Consider the following 20,910-nt stretch of genomic DNA (forward strand, 5'->3'; position numbering starts at 1 on the left):
AAAGTCCCACTGAAGGAAGAAAACTCAGAGAACACCATAGCAACTGAATATAGCATAACCCCTAGCAACCATACGAGAGAGAGAGAGAGAGAGAGAGAGAGAGAGAGAGAGAGAGAGAGAGAGAGAGAGAGAGAGAGAGAGAGAGAGAGAGAGACGTTAAAAAGTAAAAGACATTAAACGTTCATAATTGGATATCTTTAACCTTCTTCAATAATGCTAATAATAAAACAATATTAATCTATTTGCAATTTTTTGTTGTTGATTGCTGGTTTTTTTAGGTTTTTTTATTTGATTTGTTAATATTACTTATTCATTTCTTCCTACTGTTATTTTTTCTACTTTGTTTTTTCTATTTTCACATTAACGTTTTGATACAAATCAATGTATAGATGTGTATTGTAAAATTTCAATAATTTTTTCTTATTTCATTTATTTTATTTTACACGATTTACACTATCCCTTTAGTTTATTTGTTAATGTTGCTTATAACATTCCCACTATTGTTACTTAATTAAAAAATGTATTTATATTTTATTTATACATTTATTTATATTTTAATCATAACCATATTCTTATAGTCATGTTGAATTTTTAATAACAATCTCATTTTAATTTTAATAAATGTTTCAAGGAATGCTAATAGAATAGAATATTTTTTTTCTAATTTTATTTTATTGTTTTACTTATTTTATTTATTTGTTGATTTGTGCTTTTATTTTACGTTTCTCAATTTACTTTATATTTGATCATGCATCATTTTTTATTTGTAAATAAATCCACAACTACATTTGTACTACTGCTATTTTACTTATTTTAATTGCCTCATTCTTCTCTTCATGTTTCATTTTTAATAAAAATCTCATAATTTTTTATTGATTTTAATAGATTTTTCAATTCATGTCATTTATTTAATTTCTTTAATCTATGCTAATATTGCTTGTTCACTATAGTTTTACTCTTCAATTTCCCTGCAAGTATTATATTGAATGTAACTATCATACACAGAAATACACTACAAATGCCATGGCGACACACATGTACAGTTTCCTTCATGCCAAAGAATCGCAATGAATTTAACTGAAAGGAAAAGCAAACTATTGTACTATTATTATTGACCTGTAATCATAATCATAGGGTTTTTTCTCCATCCTGACACTGAGTGAGTTTTGGCTCTTGCCACTGTCGCCTTGGCTTTTGGCTTGCTTAGTAGGGGACATTTAATATCCAACAATATTATTGATCTGGCTTACTTCAGGTGGACGACGACGCAATTTTCTTCTAGAAACAAACTTATTGTATTATTTTCATGTTATCACTGTGAAGCTGAAGCTTTGATACAATCTATATTGTAAAAAGCGCTATATAAATAAAGCTGACTTGACTTGACCCATGTGTGTCCGAACTGATTTTGCATTGTGATTCGTGAACGTAATGCCAGTGTTTTGGCAGTGTAGATGCGGTGCCAGTAAACCCAGTGCTGCTCTGGTGTCTGGAGAGCTGAATTTCACAGCTCATTACACTGGCTCCAGTGCGCTGTCCCCCCCCGAGCAGCAGCAGGTAGACCTCAGTGTCTCTCTGCAGGCTTTTGTGGCCCGTCTGTCTGCCTGTATGTGTCATATCTGCAGGATTACGTGCTGCACAATAGCTCTGCAGCTCCGCTCTGAAAAGACAGTGGATGTTTACATTCATTCTGAGGAACTAACGAGCACGGAAGAGAAAGAGAGGGAAATGAAAACGCGTGAGTCCCGTCTGCTGACCGTCTTAAAGGGATAGTACACTCAAAAATCAAAAGTCTGACATCATTTACTCACCACCCTCACGTCGTCCCGAACCTGTACGACTTCCGCTAAAACACAAAAAGGAGATTTTTAACAGGAATGGCTAAGGTTTTTTTTTTTTTTATGTAATAAATGGGCACTGGGGCTGTCCAGCTCCAAAAAGAAGAAAAAAACACCAAGAAGGGTTCAAATGTGGGTTATTAAAGGGTTAAAACCAGGGTTATTATCGTTAATTAACATGTTTATTTACATTAAGTTGAAATATAATGAAATGAAAAGCTCCAAAAAGATTAAAAAAACACCAAAAAGGGTTAAAATCGGGGTTATTAAAGGGTTAAAATCAAAGTTATTATCGTGCTAACATTAAACTAATAAAATCATTATTGTTAATTGAAATACAGCTGAAATAAAATAAAAAGCTCCTAAAAGAAGAAATAAAAACACCAAAAAAGGGTTCTGATTAGGGTTATTAAAGGGTTAAAATCACGGTTTAAAACATCATTGTTAATTGGAATAAATAAAATAAAATAAAAATAAAAATACAAAATATTAGATGAAAAACTGTTACCAAAAAAAAAAAAAACATAAATTTGAACAATTTAAACTTAAATGAAAATGACAAAAGTTGCTTTGGAAACTATCTGAAATTATTTAAATTTGAAGCGCTGAAATCACAAACGGGAAATAAATTATTATAAAACTAAATTAAAAAAAAATGTTATTTTGAAAAAAAAACTAATAAAAATGACAAAAGCACATAACAAATTGAGAAGTATGCAGTGCAGTATGCAGGTAGTCTCCATGCCCTTACATTGCATGCGAAATAGCATTCATAATGTTGTGTTGCATGTCATTCGAGTTTGAAATGACATGATAATGAGTTGACTATTCCTTTAAGAGACAGAAGAGCCTATGTACCGGTGTGTGTGTGTGTGTGTGTCAGGAGACTTGATTATCAGGAAGGTCTTTTGGCTCCAGTACTTCAGAAGAAAGAAGAAAAGGTAATACAAACAGAGATGGGGGAAGTGTGTGTGTGTGTGTGTGTTGCTTGTTGTTAATTTGCTCCATGCCGATCAGTCAAACAGGAACCCCAACCGAGCAAATCTCGTTTTCATGACTGTCAGCAAGAACTCAAGCAGAGACGGAGAGATGCAGAGAAAACCAGAGAGAGAAGAGAGGCGCCAAATAGTAATTAAAGCCGTGTAGATTAAGTTTACAGAAGTGTGATGCCTTAACTCGCTTTATTACCCCCTACAGGGGTGTAAAAAAAGCCTTCCCCGTGTGTGTGTGTATGTGTGTGTGTGTGTGAAAGCCAACATTGACCGTCTCACTTCTGCATCTGTTTTTAAGGCTGGCTCACACCTCAGGTATCCCGGCAGTGATTGGGTCCGAGAACGACCCCTCACACCTCTCCGATAATTGGACGGGTCTCGTCTTTTGACTTCCATCTCTCGTGTTGTTCTGTAGCTTCTCCTGCTGATATAACACACACACACACACACACACACACACACGAAAGCTTCATTTTATCTGTCGGGAGTAATACACAACAAACTGGCAAACACTATTTTGGCATGTATGTACAAGAGAATATTAACATGCACCAATGCTACATTTTTCTAAATGTCATGATCATTTGTTAACAAACAAGTATTCATCACTTCAATGAGCTCATTGTCTCTGCCCTAAATTATTACATTGTTTAAATTAATACACCTCTGATGACAGATCACTCTAAATTGTAATGTGGACTTGTGCATTTTCTGTGAAGCTGCTTTGAAACGATGTGTATTGTGAAAAGCGCTACACAAATAAATGTGAATTGAATTGAATATTAGATGCCTAACTAGACAGCATGACTGAATTAATGCAATTAATGTTTTTACCCCAAAATATAATACATTTAAGGAGCCTATTTTAGGGCCTTGATTGATTGATTGACATTAATTGTCCAATTAAGCCATTTCAGTGACAAATTCTCATAATTCATCAACAAACATGTTTGTTTTGACATTTTCATTATTTTCATCACTATAATGCAATTGTTTTACTTCATTTTCATGCAAATTACAATTTCTTTGTGGGTTAGGGTTAGGGTTAGTGATGGTGCTCTGCTGTCAATTGCGACCAAAAAAAATGTTACGTTTGTTTTTTATGAAATTTACACTTCATTGGAATGGTACGAAACTTGGTAAAGGTTTTGGCACTTGCTGTGTGAATAAAAAGAAAAACTTCATGGACATGATTTGAACAGGTTAAATGGTCCTGGAAAAAAATTATAATTTCTTTCTTTTGATTTTGAGGGATTTTGATATTTATATTCTCTAGAAAACCATCTGATCAAGGGATGGAGCTCTGATGTCAATTTCGACCAAAAAATGTTATAAAAATGTTTGTTTTTTTATGAAATTTTTAATCACACTTAAAAAATGAGCGCATTGAAAATGAATGGGAGACGAATTTTATCCAGTGGAAACTTTTGGTACTGCGGCCAAACAAAATCTTCCTGAAAGCAAATTTGTTTTTAGATATAAAGCTCAAATTTGAAACACAACTTGTTTATATTTAAGGCTTTGATTTCTATTTGATTAGAGTAAAACGTGTTTCTGAAAATATATATTTCATATAAAAAATTAAAAATAGTATTTTTACACATACAATTCTGTACCTTTTTTAAGTCCACTTTTTAAAACTTTTTTCACTTCAGCAATAATCTGCCAAGTGTCATCTTTGAAAAACTTTAGTCTGTGCTCTAAAGCATTCGAGATTTACCACAGTTTAAGTTGGAAATCACATTTCCATACTATGCTCAAAAAGTTAATAAATGGATTATAAATACAGCGTAAATATAATTTATTATAAACCCCCACCCCCCACCCCAAAAAATACATTCATTTTATTGAAAAAAAAATATATATATTAATAATAATTTTCGGTTATTTAGAGCACCAGTGGGGTTAAAGAACCCAGAAACCAAAACACTGATCTGAAGAACCTACAATGGAGAACTTTAATAATATTTCGCTGAAATGTTTAAAACCTGAAGATAAGTCAAGAAACTGGTGTGACGTGAACAGGTTTCTCCTCCATCAGCTGCTGTCTGTAATGAGGGCGTATCCTGGTTATCGGGTGAAAATGAGTAAATGTCCCTGTGAAGACCCCTCTGCCCCCCCCCGTCCCCCCCCGTCCCAGTGTGGACTGACCAATCACAGCAGAACGGTGAGACTAACGCAGTCACAGGGGCGGAGACACACTTCGTTTAATTGGATAGACATTAAATTAATTTTTCTCCAACAGAGTATACACAGAAGGACTTTGGTATACATTTAGAATACACACAGCTTCCACCGGAACTCCACAGTTACTATAGTTACCACTGAAAAAAATCAGTTGATCTTCAAACTTGAAGTGCCCTTTTTCTTTTTGGAACTTTCAGTGTGAACACACTCTATTTATACTCACGCTATTTATACTACAACATGGCAGAGAATAGTGCACAAGCACATGAACTGGGATACATCTCATGTTATTTTGTTTTTAATTCTTTATTGATGACAGATGAAACATTATTCTAATACTAACAACTGCATGGAAAGTGTGGTAACCAAGGTCATGCTTTTATAAGGGGCCCTGAAAAACACACATCTAATCAGATCAGAGGGACTGTTACACATTTACAGGGCTGCATGCGCACGCACGCACACACACATACACACACACACACACACACACATGCATGATGTGTTATCATGTTTAATGGGGACTTTCCATAGACATAATGATTTTTATACTGTACAAACTGTATATTTGCTCCTCCTACACTAACCCGACCCCTAAACCAACCGTCACACAAAACTTTCTACATTTTTACATTTAGTTTGATTAAAAAGCTGTTTTCCTCATGGTGACCAAAAACAACAACCTTGTCTCAACAAGGATTTCAAATATTGCCATTTTTATGGGGACATTTTGTCCCAATAACATATCGTTTACCTGGCCACACACACACACGCACGCACGCACGCACGCACGCACGCACGCACGCACGCACGCACGCACGCACGCACGCACGCACGCACGCACGCACACACACACACACACACACACACACACACACACACACACACACACACACACACACACACACACACACACTATTCAATACATCTGGAATTCTGTGCCATCTAGTGGCTCTTATCAAATTGTAGCTGTGTATGTGTGTGAGTGTGTGTGTGTCACGGGGGGATGGAGTGATGGACAGCTCACACGCCAGCTATTATAGTGAGGTGCTGCCAGCACCATCACCATGGCAACAGGCCAGGGGCCCGACAGAACAAAGAAGCAGGATCCCAGTGTGTGTGTGAAAGACTAACGGCCTCCAGCGCTCATATTTACATGTGACGCTGAAGGGTTAATTGCTGTGAATTCCTGGGCTGCGTGTGAACTCTGCACGAGTGTGTCGTCTTTGATTTTACATCGCAAAAACTTCCAGAGTTACAGATGTTCAGCGTATGAACGCATCTATTTAGATGATTTGATATCTATTAAATATCTCACTCCACTTGAGCTGCTTCTCAGAAGTTTCTCTGGCAAAACAACAAAACAGTAATCTCACATGTGTCTTCTCTAGAGTTTCAGAAGAGATCTCAACGACGTCTGAAACGGTGCTCAAATTTTCCAAGACGTCAGAGATCTTAATATGAACAAAACAAATGATTTGAGCTGCTCCATGCTCATTTTACAGCTCTATAATCTTACTGCTAGTGAATCATTGGAGTCGACACTCCTGTTTAAAGGTTTGGGGTCAGTAAGATTTCTCTTTTCTTTTTTTCTTTTCTTTTTAAGAAATCAACACTTTCATTCAGCAAGAATTAGGGGTGGGTGATATGACCAAAATCTTATATCATGATATGAATAATTGTATTTTATGATAACAATATATATCACGATATAGTTATTTTTGCTTTGAATAAAGTTATGATATAAAAATTAAATTGAAATTTTATAAATCTCATCACCAATTTCACAATCACTCAAAAAACTAATACTGATGGAAGCTTGTTTCCACTACAGAATAAAAATAAATTAAAAGATTATTGCAGCTTTTTATCTCATAATTCCAACTTTTTATCTCAAAATTGTGGACATAAACTCGCAATTGCGTGTTTTAAAGTCAGAATTGCGAGATATAAATTCGCAAATGCGAGAAAAAAAGTCAGAATTGCGAGTTTGTTTCTCGCAATTTTGAGTTTACATCTCGCAATTCTGACATTATAACTCGCAATTCTGAGAAATAAAGTCAGAATTTCGAGATAAAAACTTGCAATTGTGAGATAAAAAGTCACAATTATCTTTTAAAATGTTTTATTCTGTGGCGGAAACAAGCTTCCATAAATACTAGCCAAACTAACTTAAGTAAAAAAAAAAAAACTCAAGCTCAGTGAAGAAGTAAACAGTCGGGTAATAAAATAGGAACAAAGAAAATAATTACATGCACTAGAAATAAAAAAACTACAATAGAACAAAGCAGGTTTATTAAGCTGCTGTCACTTTAAGAGTGAATGCACTGATCTAATATACTGATACACATTTGGTTTCCTTCTTAAACACTGACGTTCACTTAAGACATAAATGACTGTGGGGATACTCACTCAAAGATGGGCATTTTGACATAACTGAGTGTATTTGACTGTTCAAGCTCAGTAAGGCACTAGAAAAGAAAGCTAAGACGCTATAGGCGCTAAGTTCAGTATTCGCGTGCTGTATGAGCAGCAGCTTTATTAAAAAACAGTTTCTCAAACAGCGCGGTCCCGGCATACTGAATTGAGTCCTTTCGCTGCTTATTGCACTTGAAATCACTTGTTTTTAGACCGCAAGGCTTAAAAATGCATTGAACGATAAGCTTTCGAGACGGAACAGAACGGCAGCTTCATTTGAGTGTAACCGCGATAGAGACGATAGTCCAAAATCTCTACCAGTTGACAAATTTCTACCGGTTGATCATGTCTACCGGTATATCGCTCACCCCTAGCAAGAATGCATTAAATTAATCAAATGTGACAGTAAAGACATTTATAATGTCTATTTCAAATAAATGCTGTTCTTTTGAACTTTCTATACATCAAAGAATCCTGAAAAACAAAATGTATCATGTTTCTTGAGCATCCAATCATCATATTAGAATGATTTCTGAAGGATCACTGTAGGAATAATCACAGGAAAAAATTACATTTGAACACATTCAAGTGGAAAACTGGTATTTTAAATTGCAATAATATTTCACAATACTTCAATTTTTACTGTATTTTTGACCAAATAAATGAAGCCCTGGTGAACAGAAGAGACTTCTTTGAAAAACATTAAATAAATCCTACCGACCCCAGACTTTTGAACGGTTCTGCATTTTAAGGATGTTGTGCTTTGTTAAACCTGGAGTCTGATCTAGTTAACACTCATTCTGTTTAGGAATGACCCTCAAAGACATGTGCAGTACCAGCCCAGTTTCTTAGTTAACCGCATACCTGCGTTTCTGAGCAACATTTGACCTTCCGACATCAAAGAAACACTGGCCTTGCATTCCAGGTAGCAAGAATATCTCCACTCCTAGATTCCCCACTATCCATCAAACACCACAAACAGTGATTTATGAAAAGAATTTGAACAGGAAAACATCTCTGGCTCAGCATCAACAATGAACGTTTCAGAAGACACCAATTAACTTAGGAGTGGGAGAAGCCCAGCACACATCTTCTACTAAACAGGGATCAGGGTTGCAAAAAGCAAGTGCACAAACAGTATGATTTAAGCGAAAACTAGCATGAATCAGACTCTTTATCCAACGCGGGCTGGAAAAAAGCACCTGCGACTAAGAGCGGGGTTTATATACAAAGAGCGTTAAGAGCAGGCCAGCTGTAGTCTTGGAGGATAAGGTGAAAATATAAGGCCACTGACAGACGTATGTTAGCAAGTGAGCTAGCTAGCAGCGATGACAAGAGAGATAGCAAAGACTACAGGGTTCATTTCTACAATGCACTTTCTAAGCAGCCGTCGTAAAACAATACAAAAAAAAGCCATTGCGAAATACAAGGTTTTATGGATTTTTCATGAAGCAAGAAGTTGAAAACAGACGAAGCGACGTGCTGACAAGCGGCTAGAGTTAAACGCGAGAGCGCACGAGAGATATGAAGGGAAAATGCTTCAACATGGTCAAACTGGGTCAGAGACGAACCTTGTCTCCGCCAATTGGGCACCTTTGAAGCCGCGATCGGTCTTCGGGGCGAAATAAATTATTTATAAGTTTATAACAATGACATGTCATGAAGTTTCAATTTCACTACAATGAATCCATACCCGCGGAGCATAAAGCAACACCACATGGATGAGAGGGGATCACGACACAAGCGGATCCGCCCACCCAATCCGCCGCTCCCCAGACGTACAAAAGACAGGGAAAAACAGACGTATAGACGCCTTTCATCCTCACAATGAGAATCATATGTCTCCCGTGGCCTGCTCCAGACATTCGGTCTTCACTATAGGTGACGCCTTCAGGCAGAAACGGGAATCTGAAACAAGGAACAAATCGTATGGAGATAAGAGACTTCTGGAGGGGAAGCAGAGGCCTAATGGCTCTCGCTTCTACTAACACAAAGCTTGCAGATTCAATTCCAAAAAGAGCATAGTTTTAAGAGTACATCAACTTGGAAACCAGGCGCAAATCTCCAAACCCATCTGTAAATGCAGTGAATGAATGTAAAGCAGTGCTTCTCAACTGGTGGGTGATTACAACCCCAAAAAATGAGCGCTCTAAGGTATGCCACTTTGTCCGCTCGCATGTAGTATGTAAAGCCGTATATTATAACAAATCTCAGCTGAGTGAATGTAAACTATACATCGTTATAAATGAAGCTGGTTATATAGTACACCCAACTTTATCCACATATACTCACATAATACTTTGTCGCTTATTTGGGGACATTTAATATTCAACAATTTTATTGATCTGCCTGCATTGACACCATTATATGAGAACTGGACTCAGCTGGACGATGACAGTATGTTTTCTCCAGAGTGGCTATACATATAAATGAACTAAATTAATAACTTTTTTACAACAAAAATGAACCATCGCTGAACTTACTTCAGCTGTACTATGATGCTCTTTTCTTCTAGAAACAAACTTTGTTCCTTTATTTTCCTGTTATCACTGTAAAGCTGCTTTGAAACAATCTGTATTGTAAAAAGCGCTATATAAATAAAGGTGACTTGACTTGATAAGGTGATACTATATTGCAAATCTTGGCTCTTTGATTATGGCACATCTCTTTATAAAAAAGTTCAATATATAATTACTTTCAGCTTTACCTGCATACATATTGTAGCCTATACGCACATAAAGCAACACTATATCGCACAGCTCTATACATAAAGTTGGATTTATAATACATCCAACTTTATCCGCATACCTACAGGACACTCATGTAAAGCGATACCATATATCAAATCTTGGCTCTGTGATTATATCGTTGCAATATGTAAACTATATAGGCCTATGTAACTATAGCTCTTCTGCTAAATAATGCACAAAGATATTAAGATATAAACATCAACATCATGATTTTCTGTAAGCTGCTTTAAAAAAAATGTGTAGTGCGAAAGGCACAATACACTGTAAAAAAAAGTTGCTGCCTTAAATTTAAGTACAATCAACTTGGATGTTTAAGTCATGTTCAAGTTATTTCAACTTAAATTACATGAAACTGACTTTAAAAAATGAACCTTGTATAACTTATACAAAAGTAAAACATTGTTTAACTTATTTTGATGAGTTAAAACAATGTAAAAGCATATGTTGTCATAACTTATCGATCATATAACATTTTACAGTGTACAAATACATTTAATTTGACTTGACCTCAAAAACAATGCAAAATCCAAGTAAGATGATACAAAATAATCAAATTTACAATATAAAACCTGGATCCTGCAGCATCTTCTAAACAAAATGCCACGTCAGTGGTAGACGATTTCTGCACTTCAAAACAAGCCTCTCAGTTTAACTGGAAACTAGATTAACTACAGTTGTGATTGTGCATTGGTCTGTGGCATTACCTCATCAACGGCATTCTGCTTCCAAAAATACTGCATTTAAATTTAATATGCGTATTTACAGCATGCATTCTGCTGAGGAATATGAAGAGAAATAAAAGCCAGTGAGTTCACAGGCCCCCGTCTCTCTATGATACTGCTGCATTACTTCATGGAAATGCATCAATACCGGCAGGTCTAAAGAGAGACTTGGCTCGCGTCTGATTTCTCATTATCGTAGACTAATGTTCTTGCCCGGTGCGTATAAATCAACACGACCGAGCCGCTTTCATGTGCACAGCGGGAAGTTATCGTGCACATCAACCGGGTCTTTGAACTCTACATGTATGTTCTGTCCGTGGGTGTGGATGAGATCGGACACAGAGTTTGTATTTATTGATCGGTCACGGGGCTTATGAGAGGATCAGAGATGGCGTGCATCGGTGTGAAAGCGACAGTGATGTCAGAGACACCTACTGAGCAACCTTGCTGTCTACTGATGCATAACCATCGTGCAATCTCATAAGTGGCTGATTTGGAAAGCTTTACGCAGACAATAGCTCAACACAACACAGGCGAAATGCACAGGAAACTCAACCCAACTGATTCCAATACAGTCTTATGTAAGCTAAAACAAGTAGCACGCATAAGAATTCAGTCAAAACAGTCTTAGAAAGCAGCACAATGCCAAATGCTCACCATTCGGAGCAGATTTCATGTTGCTTAAAAAGTCGCTTGTCACACGAAATATATTTTAAATGGTAAGCAGCAGCATTAGGGGCCGTACACAACATGTTTTTACATTCATTTTTTGGATTATTAATCTATGTAAACATGCGCCAGTTTACTTCGTTTTTTTTTTTTTTCTGCACAACCATCACTTTCATCATATGAATAATCTAGGAATGCATCTCAATGCACACATCAGACCAGAAGCAGAGAAGCTGTAGGGGGACGTTCACACAGAACACGTTTTTCCATTAAATTGCGCTATTTTCAATTGTTTTTCAATGTAAACACGTGACAGACGGATGTCTTTAACAGTAAAATTATGTTAGGATGTTGTGGGTGGTTGTCAGGGCGTTGCTATGTGGTTGAGAACCAAACATCTGTCCTAAACTTGCAATGCAAAATGCAATGCAAGATATGAGTGGAAGGCATCAAAATCTCTTCAAACACTAACACACTCAAAGCTTGTAAGAGTACAGGAACAGATCTGAAATTCACGACAGACCATACATTGTTGAGAGTGAAAGAAGAAATCAGACTAATAGAGACCAGCAAAGCTCCTGTGTGATATATTTCATTTGATATATGGCATGAAAGTTCATTGCAACATGTTCAAAACACGAGCTTTATCATTTGTTATCACAGCTCAGAGGAGTGTCCACCGGCTCAGTTGATATGCATTTATCTCATTATCGTCTACTGTCCTTGAAACTTCAAAGAATATACAGCACTAATGAGACTTCTATCCTAAAAAACAACCCTGCTATTCTGCCAAGAATAAGGAAATGCACCGGTTTTATTCACAGTTATCAGTGTTTTTTTCAGTCATTATATTTATGGTCTGAGAACAGAAATTAGATTAAAAGCCTATTTGGATCAAGCCATTACCAATGGTGAAGTAAATTAAGTTCATCGAGTCCATTAAAGTGTTAGAGATTCATCCAGAAATGAAAATTCTCTCGTAAATTACTGACCATCATGTTGTTCCAAACCCGTAAGACTCTAGGTTTGAGCTTCAGCAAGAACCAATGAGGTTCGTTCTCGTGTTACGCAGCACTTTTGAGCTTTAGCAAGAACCAATGAGGTTCACTCTCATGTTACGCAGCACGTTTGAGCTTCAGCAAGAACCAATGAGGTTCGTTCTTGTGTTACGCAGCACGTTTGAGCTTTAGCAAGAACCAATGAGGTTCGTTCTCGTGTTACGCAGCACGTTTGAGCTTTAGCAAGAACCAATGAGATTCATTCTTGTGTTACGCAGCACGTTTGAGCTTCAGCAAGAACCAATGAGGTTCGTTCTCATGTTACGCAGCACGTTTGAGCTTCAGCAAGAACCAATGAGATTCATTCTTGTGTTACGCAGCACGTTTGAGCTTCAGCAAGAACCAATGAGGTTCGTTCTCATGTTACGCAGCACGTTTGAGCTTCAGCAAGAACCAATGAGATTCATTCTTGTGTTACGCAGCACGTTTGAGCTTCAGCAAGAACCAATGAGGTTCGTTCTCGTGTTACACAGCACGTTTCAGCTTCAGCAAGAAACAATGAGATTAATTCTCGTGTTACGCACTATGTTTGAACTTCAGCAAGAACCAATGAGGTTCGTTCTCGTGTTACGCAGCACGTTTGAGCTTCAGCAAGAACCAATGAGGTTTATTCTCGTGTTACGCACTACATTTGAGCTTTAGCAAGAACCAATGAGATAAATTTTCGTGTTAAGCACTACATTTGAGCTTCAACAAGAGGTTTGTTCTCGCGCGACAAGCCAGTTCGGTTGAGGTTCTGTTTATGTTCGCTGATCAATGTTTAAATGTGAATAAAATCCTAAATTCAATCTGTTTATCAAATAAAGCGATCGAATCTCTTCAGAAAAATTGGACTGAACTGCTCAATTTTATGGATTAGTTTTACGATCTCTTTATGAACTTTTTGAAGAATCAAAATGGTAGTTATTTTGCTGTCAATGGAGAGACAGAAAGCTCTCAGATTTTTCGCACAAAAGACCTTCATTTTTTTCCCAAAGATGAACGAAAGTCTTACAGTTTTGGAACACATTGAGGTTGAGTAATTCATTTTTGGATTAACTAACCCTTTAAATCTACAGATCTATAAAAGAGAAACCTCCCTTATTTTCTCCTGGAAATTCAGACGAGTGTCAGAAAATTAACGTGAAACGACAGTTCTGCAATTCGAATGCAGACTGTCGACTGACATGTCTTAGGAACGTCTTTAAACGGACGTCTTCATGTCAGCGGTCTGCGTTCAATCGCGCTGTCACGACACGGGACAGAGCTTTGGGTATGTGGAGAGGATTTTATGACAGAACGGCCCTTTCATTCCACAGCATTAGGAAGACAAAGTGCCGTTATCACTCAAAGTGGGTCTGTGACCGCAGGAGAAACATGTTTGGAGCGTCTCCTAAAGCCCCAGAGATACGGAGACTCTTGACACTGGTCAAGCCGCGCACTTAAGAGAAGAGATGGAACAGACCACGACCGTCTGCAGAAGACAGCGCCGTGTCCTTATTAAGAAACGAGACAGTTCTGCTGGAGAGATATCAGAGTAGACATACACATCAACACATGAGCAGCTTCTGTCATGCCCGTCTGCTCTTGCATTGCTCAGGTGTTCCCATTAAATTGCATGGTAACACTTTAGTTTCATGTGCCAGTTTAGACATTCTACTTAGTAACTTTGCAATTACATGTCAACTAACTCTAATTAGAGTATTAGTAGACTGTCTGCTTAATATCTGTATACATATTGTGAATGATGCTCCTCAACAGACATACTTCTGACTATAAGTAACTTTGAAAGTACGTCAACTAATTCAAGTAACCCGAAACCTAACACTCTAATACTCTAATGTGAGTTAGTTGACATATAATTAAAAAGTTACTATTAGTTAGTAGAATGTCTAAAGTGAACCATCGAAATAAAGTGTAACCAATTTCATTTTAAGATTCAGCAGATGTTTCTCCTAAAATATAAACACAAATGATTCAATAGTTGTCCTACAGTAAGATCATGTAGTCTCGGGACAATCTAAATTCATATTGAGACAATGTTGTAATAAAAATAAAAATCGTAAATTCATATTGAGACACACTGTTTGACAACGTTGAGATCTCATCTGAAACTCTAGAGGAGAAACGTGAGATTATTGAGACTTTAGAAACACCTGAGAAGCAGGAGAGTTCAGCAAAGGTCTCAAATTATTCTCACGTTGTCTAGGAGATACAAATAAGGTTTAGACATTCTCATACTAGTTCTGCAGGTTTGCACACAGCTTAATTAAAATGGCAAAACATGTGTTAATTTAGATGAAATCGACCCCACTCAGACTTTTAAATGTTTGTGAAAGAAGTCTCTTTTGCTCACCAAAGCTGCAATTATTTAGTCAAAAATACTGTAATATTGTGAATTATTATTATGATTTAAAATAACTTGTTTCTATTTGATTATATAGTAAAATGTAATTTATTCCTGTGATCAAAGCTGAATTTTCAGCATCATTACTCCAGTCTTCAGTGTCACATGATCCTTCAGAAATCATTATAATATGATGATTCGATGCTTAAGAAACATTTCTTATTATTATCAATGTTGCAAACAGTTGTGCTGCTTCATATTTTTGTGCAAACCGTGATACATTTTGTTTTTCACATCTTTACTGTCACTTTTGATCAATTGAATGCATCCTTGCAGAATAAATACTGAGAGAACCGGTGTATAAATCACAGTCCATCTCCCGCAGGGTTTACAAACGCCCGCCTCTCGGTTAAACAGAGGGCCCTGCTGGTACCTGGGGGCCACCGTGCAGGAGCCGAAGTGCCCCGCCCCCCCCACCCCAGCTCGACAGAGAGGTCGCCACGGGGCCTGATCGCACGACCCCTGCCGGCACGCTGCACAGTGTCATCTCAGACACAGTACAAACGCAGTATTTCACTCTGATAACAGCGGCTCGCTCGCCGTCAAGTCAGAGCACATTTCAACAACACACACGACTTGCGCTTTTGAGCAGAATACTGGATGTGGAATCAGATTTACAGATTAAGTATTTTTCGAACACGCACTACCCATCAAATGTTTGCACACACTGAATTTAGTGTGATCTTCTGATCCGAAGGCTTCTGCTTAAATGCTTGATCTGAAGTTTTGCAAATGAATACTGTGTAAATTGCGCACTCAAACAGAGCTGGAATCTAGACAAAGAAGCAGCTTGAATATAAGAGTGTTTTCATTTGCACCATTTTATTCCCAGACTTCCATTTGTATTATTTCAGAGTTTTCATCACTTTATTAAAACATAAAATAGTTATAAAAATAGAATGGGTAGATGTGTCCAAATTTTTAGTGCTAGCAAATGCGACTGAGACTGACTGTCCTCTTAATTAAATAATGAATTAATGAGTTGTCTAGCCCCCCCCCCCCCCCCCCCAATTTTCAATTTGAAAAGTTCACTAGATTACCATGTAAATTTCATTTGAAAACACTCCTAAAAGTAAAGCTTCCAGTTAAAAGTTATTTTTTAAAGTTCCGTGTTTTAACCGCCAATTATTTAGAATTGCAAGAACCTAGAAAGCAAAACACTGATCTGAAGAGCCTAACATGAAACATCAAGCACATACAGTACAAAATTATATGATCAATAAGTTGTGACAACATATGTTTTGACATCATAGTCGTCATTATAAGGTAAGCAGTTTTCAACTGTTATTATAAGTTATACAAGATTCAACTCATTTCAAGTCAGTTTGATGTAATTTAAGTTGAAATGACTTAAACACCCAAGTTGATTGTACTTTTTAAGGCAGCCACTTTTTCTTCTATAGCGAACCTCATACATCCAAAAATAAAAGAAAGAAAACAAATTGGTTCTTTAAAAGAAAAAAAATTATTTTTAAAAGAGTGATAACTAGACAATTTTCAACCAAATAAAATACATATGAAGAACATGCAAAACGACGTTAATTTTCAACCGTAAATTCGAAAAGGCACATCTATCAAACTTGTTTGACGTCAATGACAACATAAGGCATTGGTTCTTTTGTTCTGTAAAAAAATTATTTCAAATAACCTAAATAGTTCACATTATGATTTTCCATTAATAATTTAAATTTAGGTTCTAAACGTTCTTATAAGTAAAGCGTTCAGTTAAAAGTTATTTTTAAAGTTCCACAAAGAATGCTGTAACTGGCAATTATTTAGAATCGCAAGAACCAAGAAAGCAAAACACAAATCTAAAGAACCTAAAATGAAACATCAAGCACGTAATAAATCCATAAAGAACCATAGCAGCTCAAGAACACTATCCATCCAAAAAATGGTTCTTTCTAAGTAAAAACTAGACAATTTTCAACCAAATAAAAACGACCATTCTAAAAAACGCAGTGGTTAATTTACATTTGAAGCTTCCAAAATTTTTTTTAAGAAGAACCTTTCATAGAACAATTATTAAAAAAAACATTTTTGTAAAGAACATTTGAACCTTTTTCCACAATAAAGAACCTTTTGTGGAATAGAAAGATTCCATAGATGTTAAAGACTCTTAATGGAACCATCAATGCCAATAAAGAAACTTGATTTTCAAGGGTGACAATCAGACACTCTTACAGTGAGAAATTCACTCTCAAAAAGAACTTTTTTTTTTCTTAGTGTCAAGAACCTTTTAATAATCTGAAGAACATTTCTCCACAATAAAGAACCTTTTGGGGAATGGAAAGATTCCATTGACATCAAAGATTCTTAATGGAACCATCGATGCCAATAAAGATCTTGATTTTTAAGAGTGACAATCTGAGACTCTTACACTGAGAAGTTCACTCTCTAAAACGTTCTCTAAACTTTACGAAACGTTAAAAGTTCTTAAAAGGACTTTTTTTTTCTCTCAGTAGGAAGAACCTTTTAAAAATCTAAAGAACCTTCTTCCACTATAAAGAACTTCTTGTGAACGCAGTGGAAAGATTCCATGAATGTTAAAGGTTCTTCAAGGAACCATCAATGCCAATAAAGAACCTTGATTTTTAAGTGACAATCAGACACATTTCTACACAGAGAAGTTCACTCTCGAAAAAGAATTTTTCTCAGTGCGAAGAATATTTAATAATCTAAAGAACCGTTTCCCCCCCAATAAAGAATCTTTTGTGGAATGGAAAGACTCCAATGATGTTAAAGGTTCTTCACAGAACCCTCGGTGCCAATAAAGAACCTTTATTTCCGTCTGCCATCTCCAAACCCGAGGCCTTCTCCAGCCTCTGGCCAGCATTCATCCATTTAAAGGAAGCCCTGTGTGATTAGTTTGCCCAAGCGCTCCTAATCAGTGGTGTGTTTGGATAAAGCGCTGTTCTGCAGGGGTAAACAGAGCTGTATTTGAAGCTCTTTATGAGGGCTGTTTGGCAGGGTTTATTCCTCTGTTAGACTGGCTCCATGCTCTCGGAGGGAGGGCGGCCCTCCTGCGGGGCCACAAATGGGCGGGTGGCAGTCGGGCCGGGGCACATGAGAGAGATGCTCTCCAGCTGTTACGCTTTATCTGCCCATCATCTGTTCGGGATGTTACAGTAGATGTTAACAGGTCTTCAATGAGAATCATCACGCATCTCCACCCCACAATAAAAGCTTGAATGCAAGGCACTTGAGATCGAGATAAAGAGCTATTTTCACTGGAACTGCACTTATCAGATAAGCAGAGGTTTTTACAGACTGAGAACTAACGCGCTCATTAGGGCGAAGCGTCGACTCTGTTAACACCCGCGATGTGGGAAAGTGTAGACGAGAGCTCCATTAGGTACATTACATGTTTGTGGTCACCCTTAACCCACCCGGCAAACTGATCCAGAGGAAGTAAGGCTGTGAATGTTGAGAATTGTTTGAATGAATCGATGCGTAAAATGCAGTTAATCTACTTTAGAGGGTCTGTCAAATGAAACGTGCATCACATAATCTCAGATAACTTTCATTAGCAAGTCATTAGCAAACATCCTTGACAGATCAACACTGCTTTTCTAACTTACAGTATTTTTGTCTTGTTTCCAGTCCAAAGAAATTATATCTTGTTTCTGATAAAATAAATAAATGAAATTAAGTGAGTTTTTGCTTAAAACAAGCTAAATTATCTGCCAATGGGTTAAGAAAAATAATCTTGTTTTCCATTTAAATGAATTTTTTTTTCTTGTTTTCCATTTGAATTCATTATTTATTTATTTTTCATTGGCATATAATTTTGCTTGTTTTAAGCAAAAACTCATTTTTTTTAAATGTCATTTTACTTATAAATGCTTCTTGGTTTAAGCATGTTTAGATATTTGGACTGGAAACAAGGCAAAAATACTAAGTAAAATAAGCATTTTTTGCTGTGAAGAGTTTAAATGTGATGATGATGTGATGTTAAAATGTGTGAGATTGAAACACATTGGATTGATTGATAATACATATACATAAACCTGGTATTGTGTATTTAAAACACATTTAGTTTATTAGTAGGCTGCTATTACTGAAATCATTCCCGTTTCATTTCTGTATGACTGAGAATTACAGCATGTATCACATTTATCCGTTTTATTTATGTTTTATTTATTTATGTATCCGTTTTTTTATGTTAAAACTGGGTGATCAAAATGGATGGAAATTTTATAAGCAATTCAAATGCAGAAATCCTAAACTGAGACCTATATATGGATTGTAGTGATCTCTTTATAAGATGTAATAAAAGTGAATATAAACCGCTGGCAAACCTCAACATGGGCCCCTGAGAGCATCACTGGCGGTTGCCTGGTTACGGGGCCCTTAAGCCAGGTGAGAAAATGTCATGGTAAATTAGGAGAATCTCTTTGAAGTTTCTTCATGAAAAGAAACAAAGACTTTTGAAACAAAAGCTCAGATGTGCCGTTTTGTTGTGGGTTTTCACTGATATTTTATTATCTGAATATAAAGAATAAATAACAGTTCTTAAATCTTAATTTACAGGATAAATCGTTCAATCGGATAAATCGCAGCTGCGAGACGTTAAAAATCCATAATAAATTTTGAGGTCGTCACATCGACGTGGAAACCTTATAAAACATCTCAAACGGCTCCACGGCCATTCTCTCTGCAATATAAATACAACGGTAACCAATATTTTCCACAAATACAGTAGACTCTGGATAATACACATAATACTGGCTTTTTACAAGTAGCTAGATCATTACATGATGGCACCACATATACATACAATACATTCATACACATGATAGTGCATAAAAAAATAAAAGGGAACACTTTATAATAACTTACATTAACAGACAGTATTATATTACATAATGCATAAATTGTCAGCTATACATCCAAACAATTGCTCAAATGTTATTTTATGTGACTATATATATATATATATATATATATATATACCGTATATATATCTATACCGTATATATAGTAAAGAATTTATGCGCCTTGAAACACATTTTATATATATATATATATATACAAACACTGTATATATATGACATATAGTCACAGACACACACACACACACACACACACACACACACACACACACACACACACACACACACACACACACACACACACACAGACACACACACATATGTATAGGCCTATATATATATATATATATATATATATATATATATATATATTAATGACTTAAAGTTAATATAAAGTGTTACCAAAATACAAAATAAAACAATTTTTATAACTTAAGTCCAGAAATATAAATCAGAATTGATTTTCAATAATGTTTTTCTTTTTTTCAAGAAATATACCAGAGTTTTTTAAACTGAAATCCAGAAATACATATCAGATTACATTGTGTACAGTAATAATTATCAGAACAGTTTCCCATAATTTAAGTCCAGCGACATGTATGAGCTCAGCTTATGTCCATACACATGTTTCAGATTAGAGTCCAGAAACATATATCAGATCAAACTTTTTTTTTTCTTCTCCAGAAATAAGCATCGGATCGGAGTCTTTATGAATGATGTCCATTAATTGTCGCTCAGTTGGCGCACGAGCATTTGCACTCAGTTATGATGGGATACTGCACCGGTATCCACGCGCACTTGAGCGCGCCTCTCCTCTGAACGCATCTCCACCGCAGGAGCGTGATGTGCGTGGATTTGGCCGGTTTGCACACCATGCCCTCCGGAACCGAACATGAGCGCTTACTGTAGCAACTCCCCGCCCGGACGAAGCGCGGCCAGAAGCGCGAGCCGAGGTCGTTCCACGCGTACAGCACCGGGCAGAAGGAGTAGGACCACAGCCACATCTGCAGCCTGCGCTTCAGCTTCTTACTGGCTTTGCGCTTTTTACCCCACTG

At 36.6% G+C, this 20,910-nt stretch overlaps 1 protein-coding gene across 1 annotated transcript in view; it reads right to left on the minus strand.

The window, feature by feature from the left end:
* Nucleotides 1-20,416: 20,416 nt before the first annotated feature.
* nog1 (noggin 1) overlaps nt 20,417-20,910 on the minus strand; it is a 1,092-nt gene continuing 598 nt past the window's right edge. Inside the window, exon 1 of the mRNA XM_077202539.1 lies at nt 20,417-20,910. This exon is cut by the window's right edge and continues 598 nt beyond it. Within this exon, the coding sequence (XP_077058654.1) occupies nt 20,590-20,910 (321 nt within the window). The 3' untranslated portion in view covers nt 20,417-20,589.

The sequence above is a fragment of the Siphateles boraxobius genome, unplaced genomic scaffold, assembly GCF_051911475.1.
Source record: "Siphateles boraxobius isolate OS27281-9 unplaced genomic scaffold, OSU_SipBor_1 49, whole genome shotgun sequence".
NCBI classification, from domain to species: domain Eukaryota; kingdom Metazoa; phylum Chordata; class Actinopteri; order Cypriniformes; family Leuciscidae; genus Siphateles; species Siphateles boraxobius.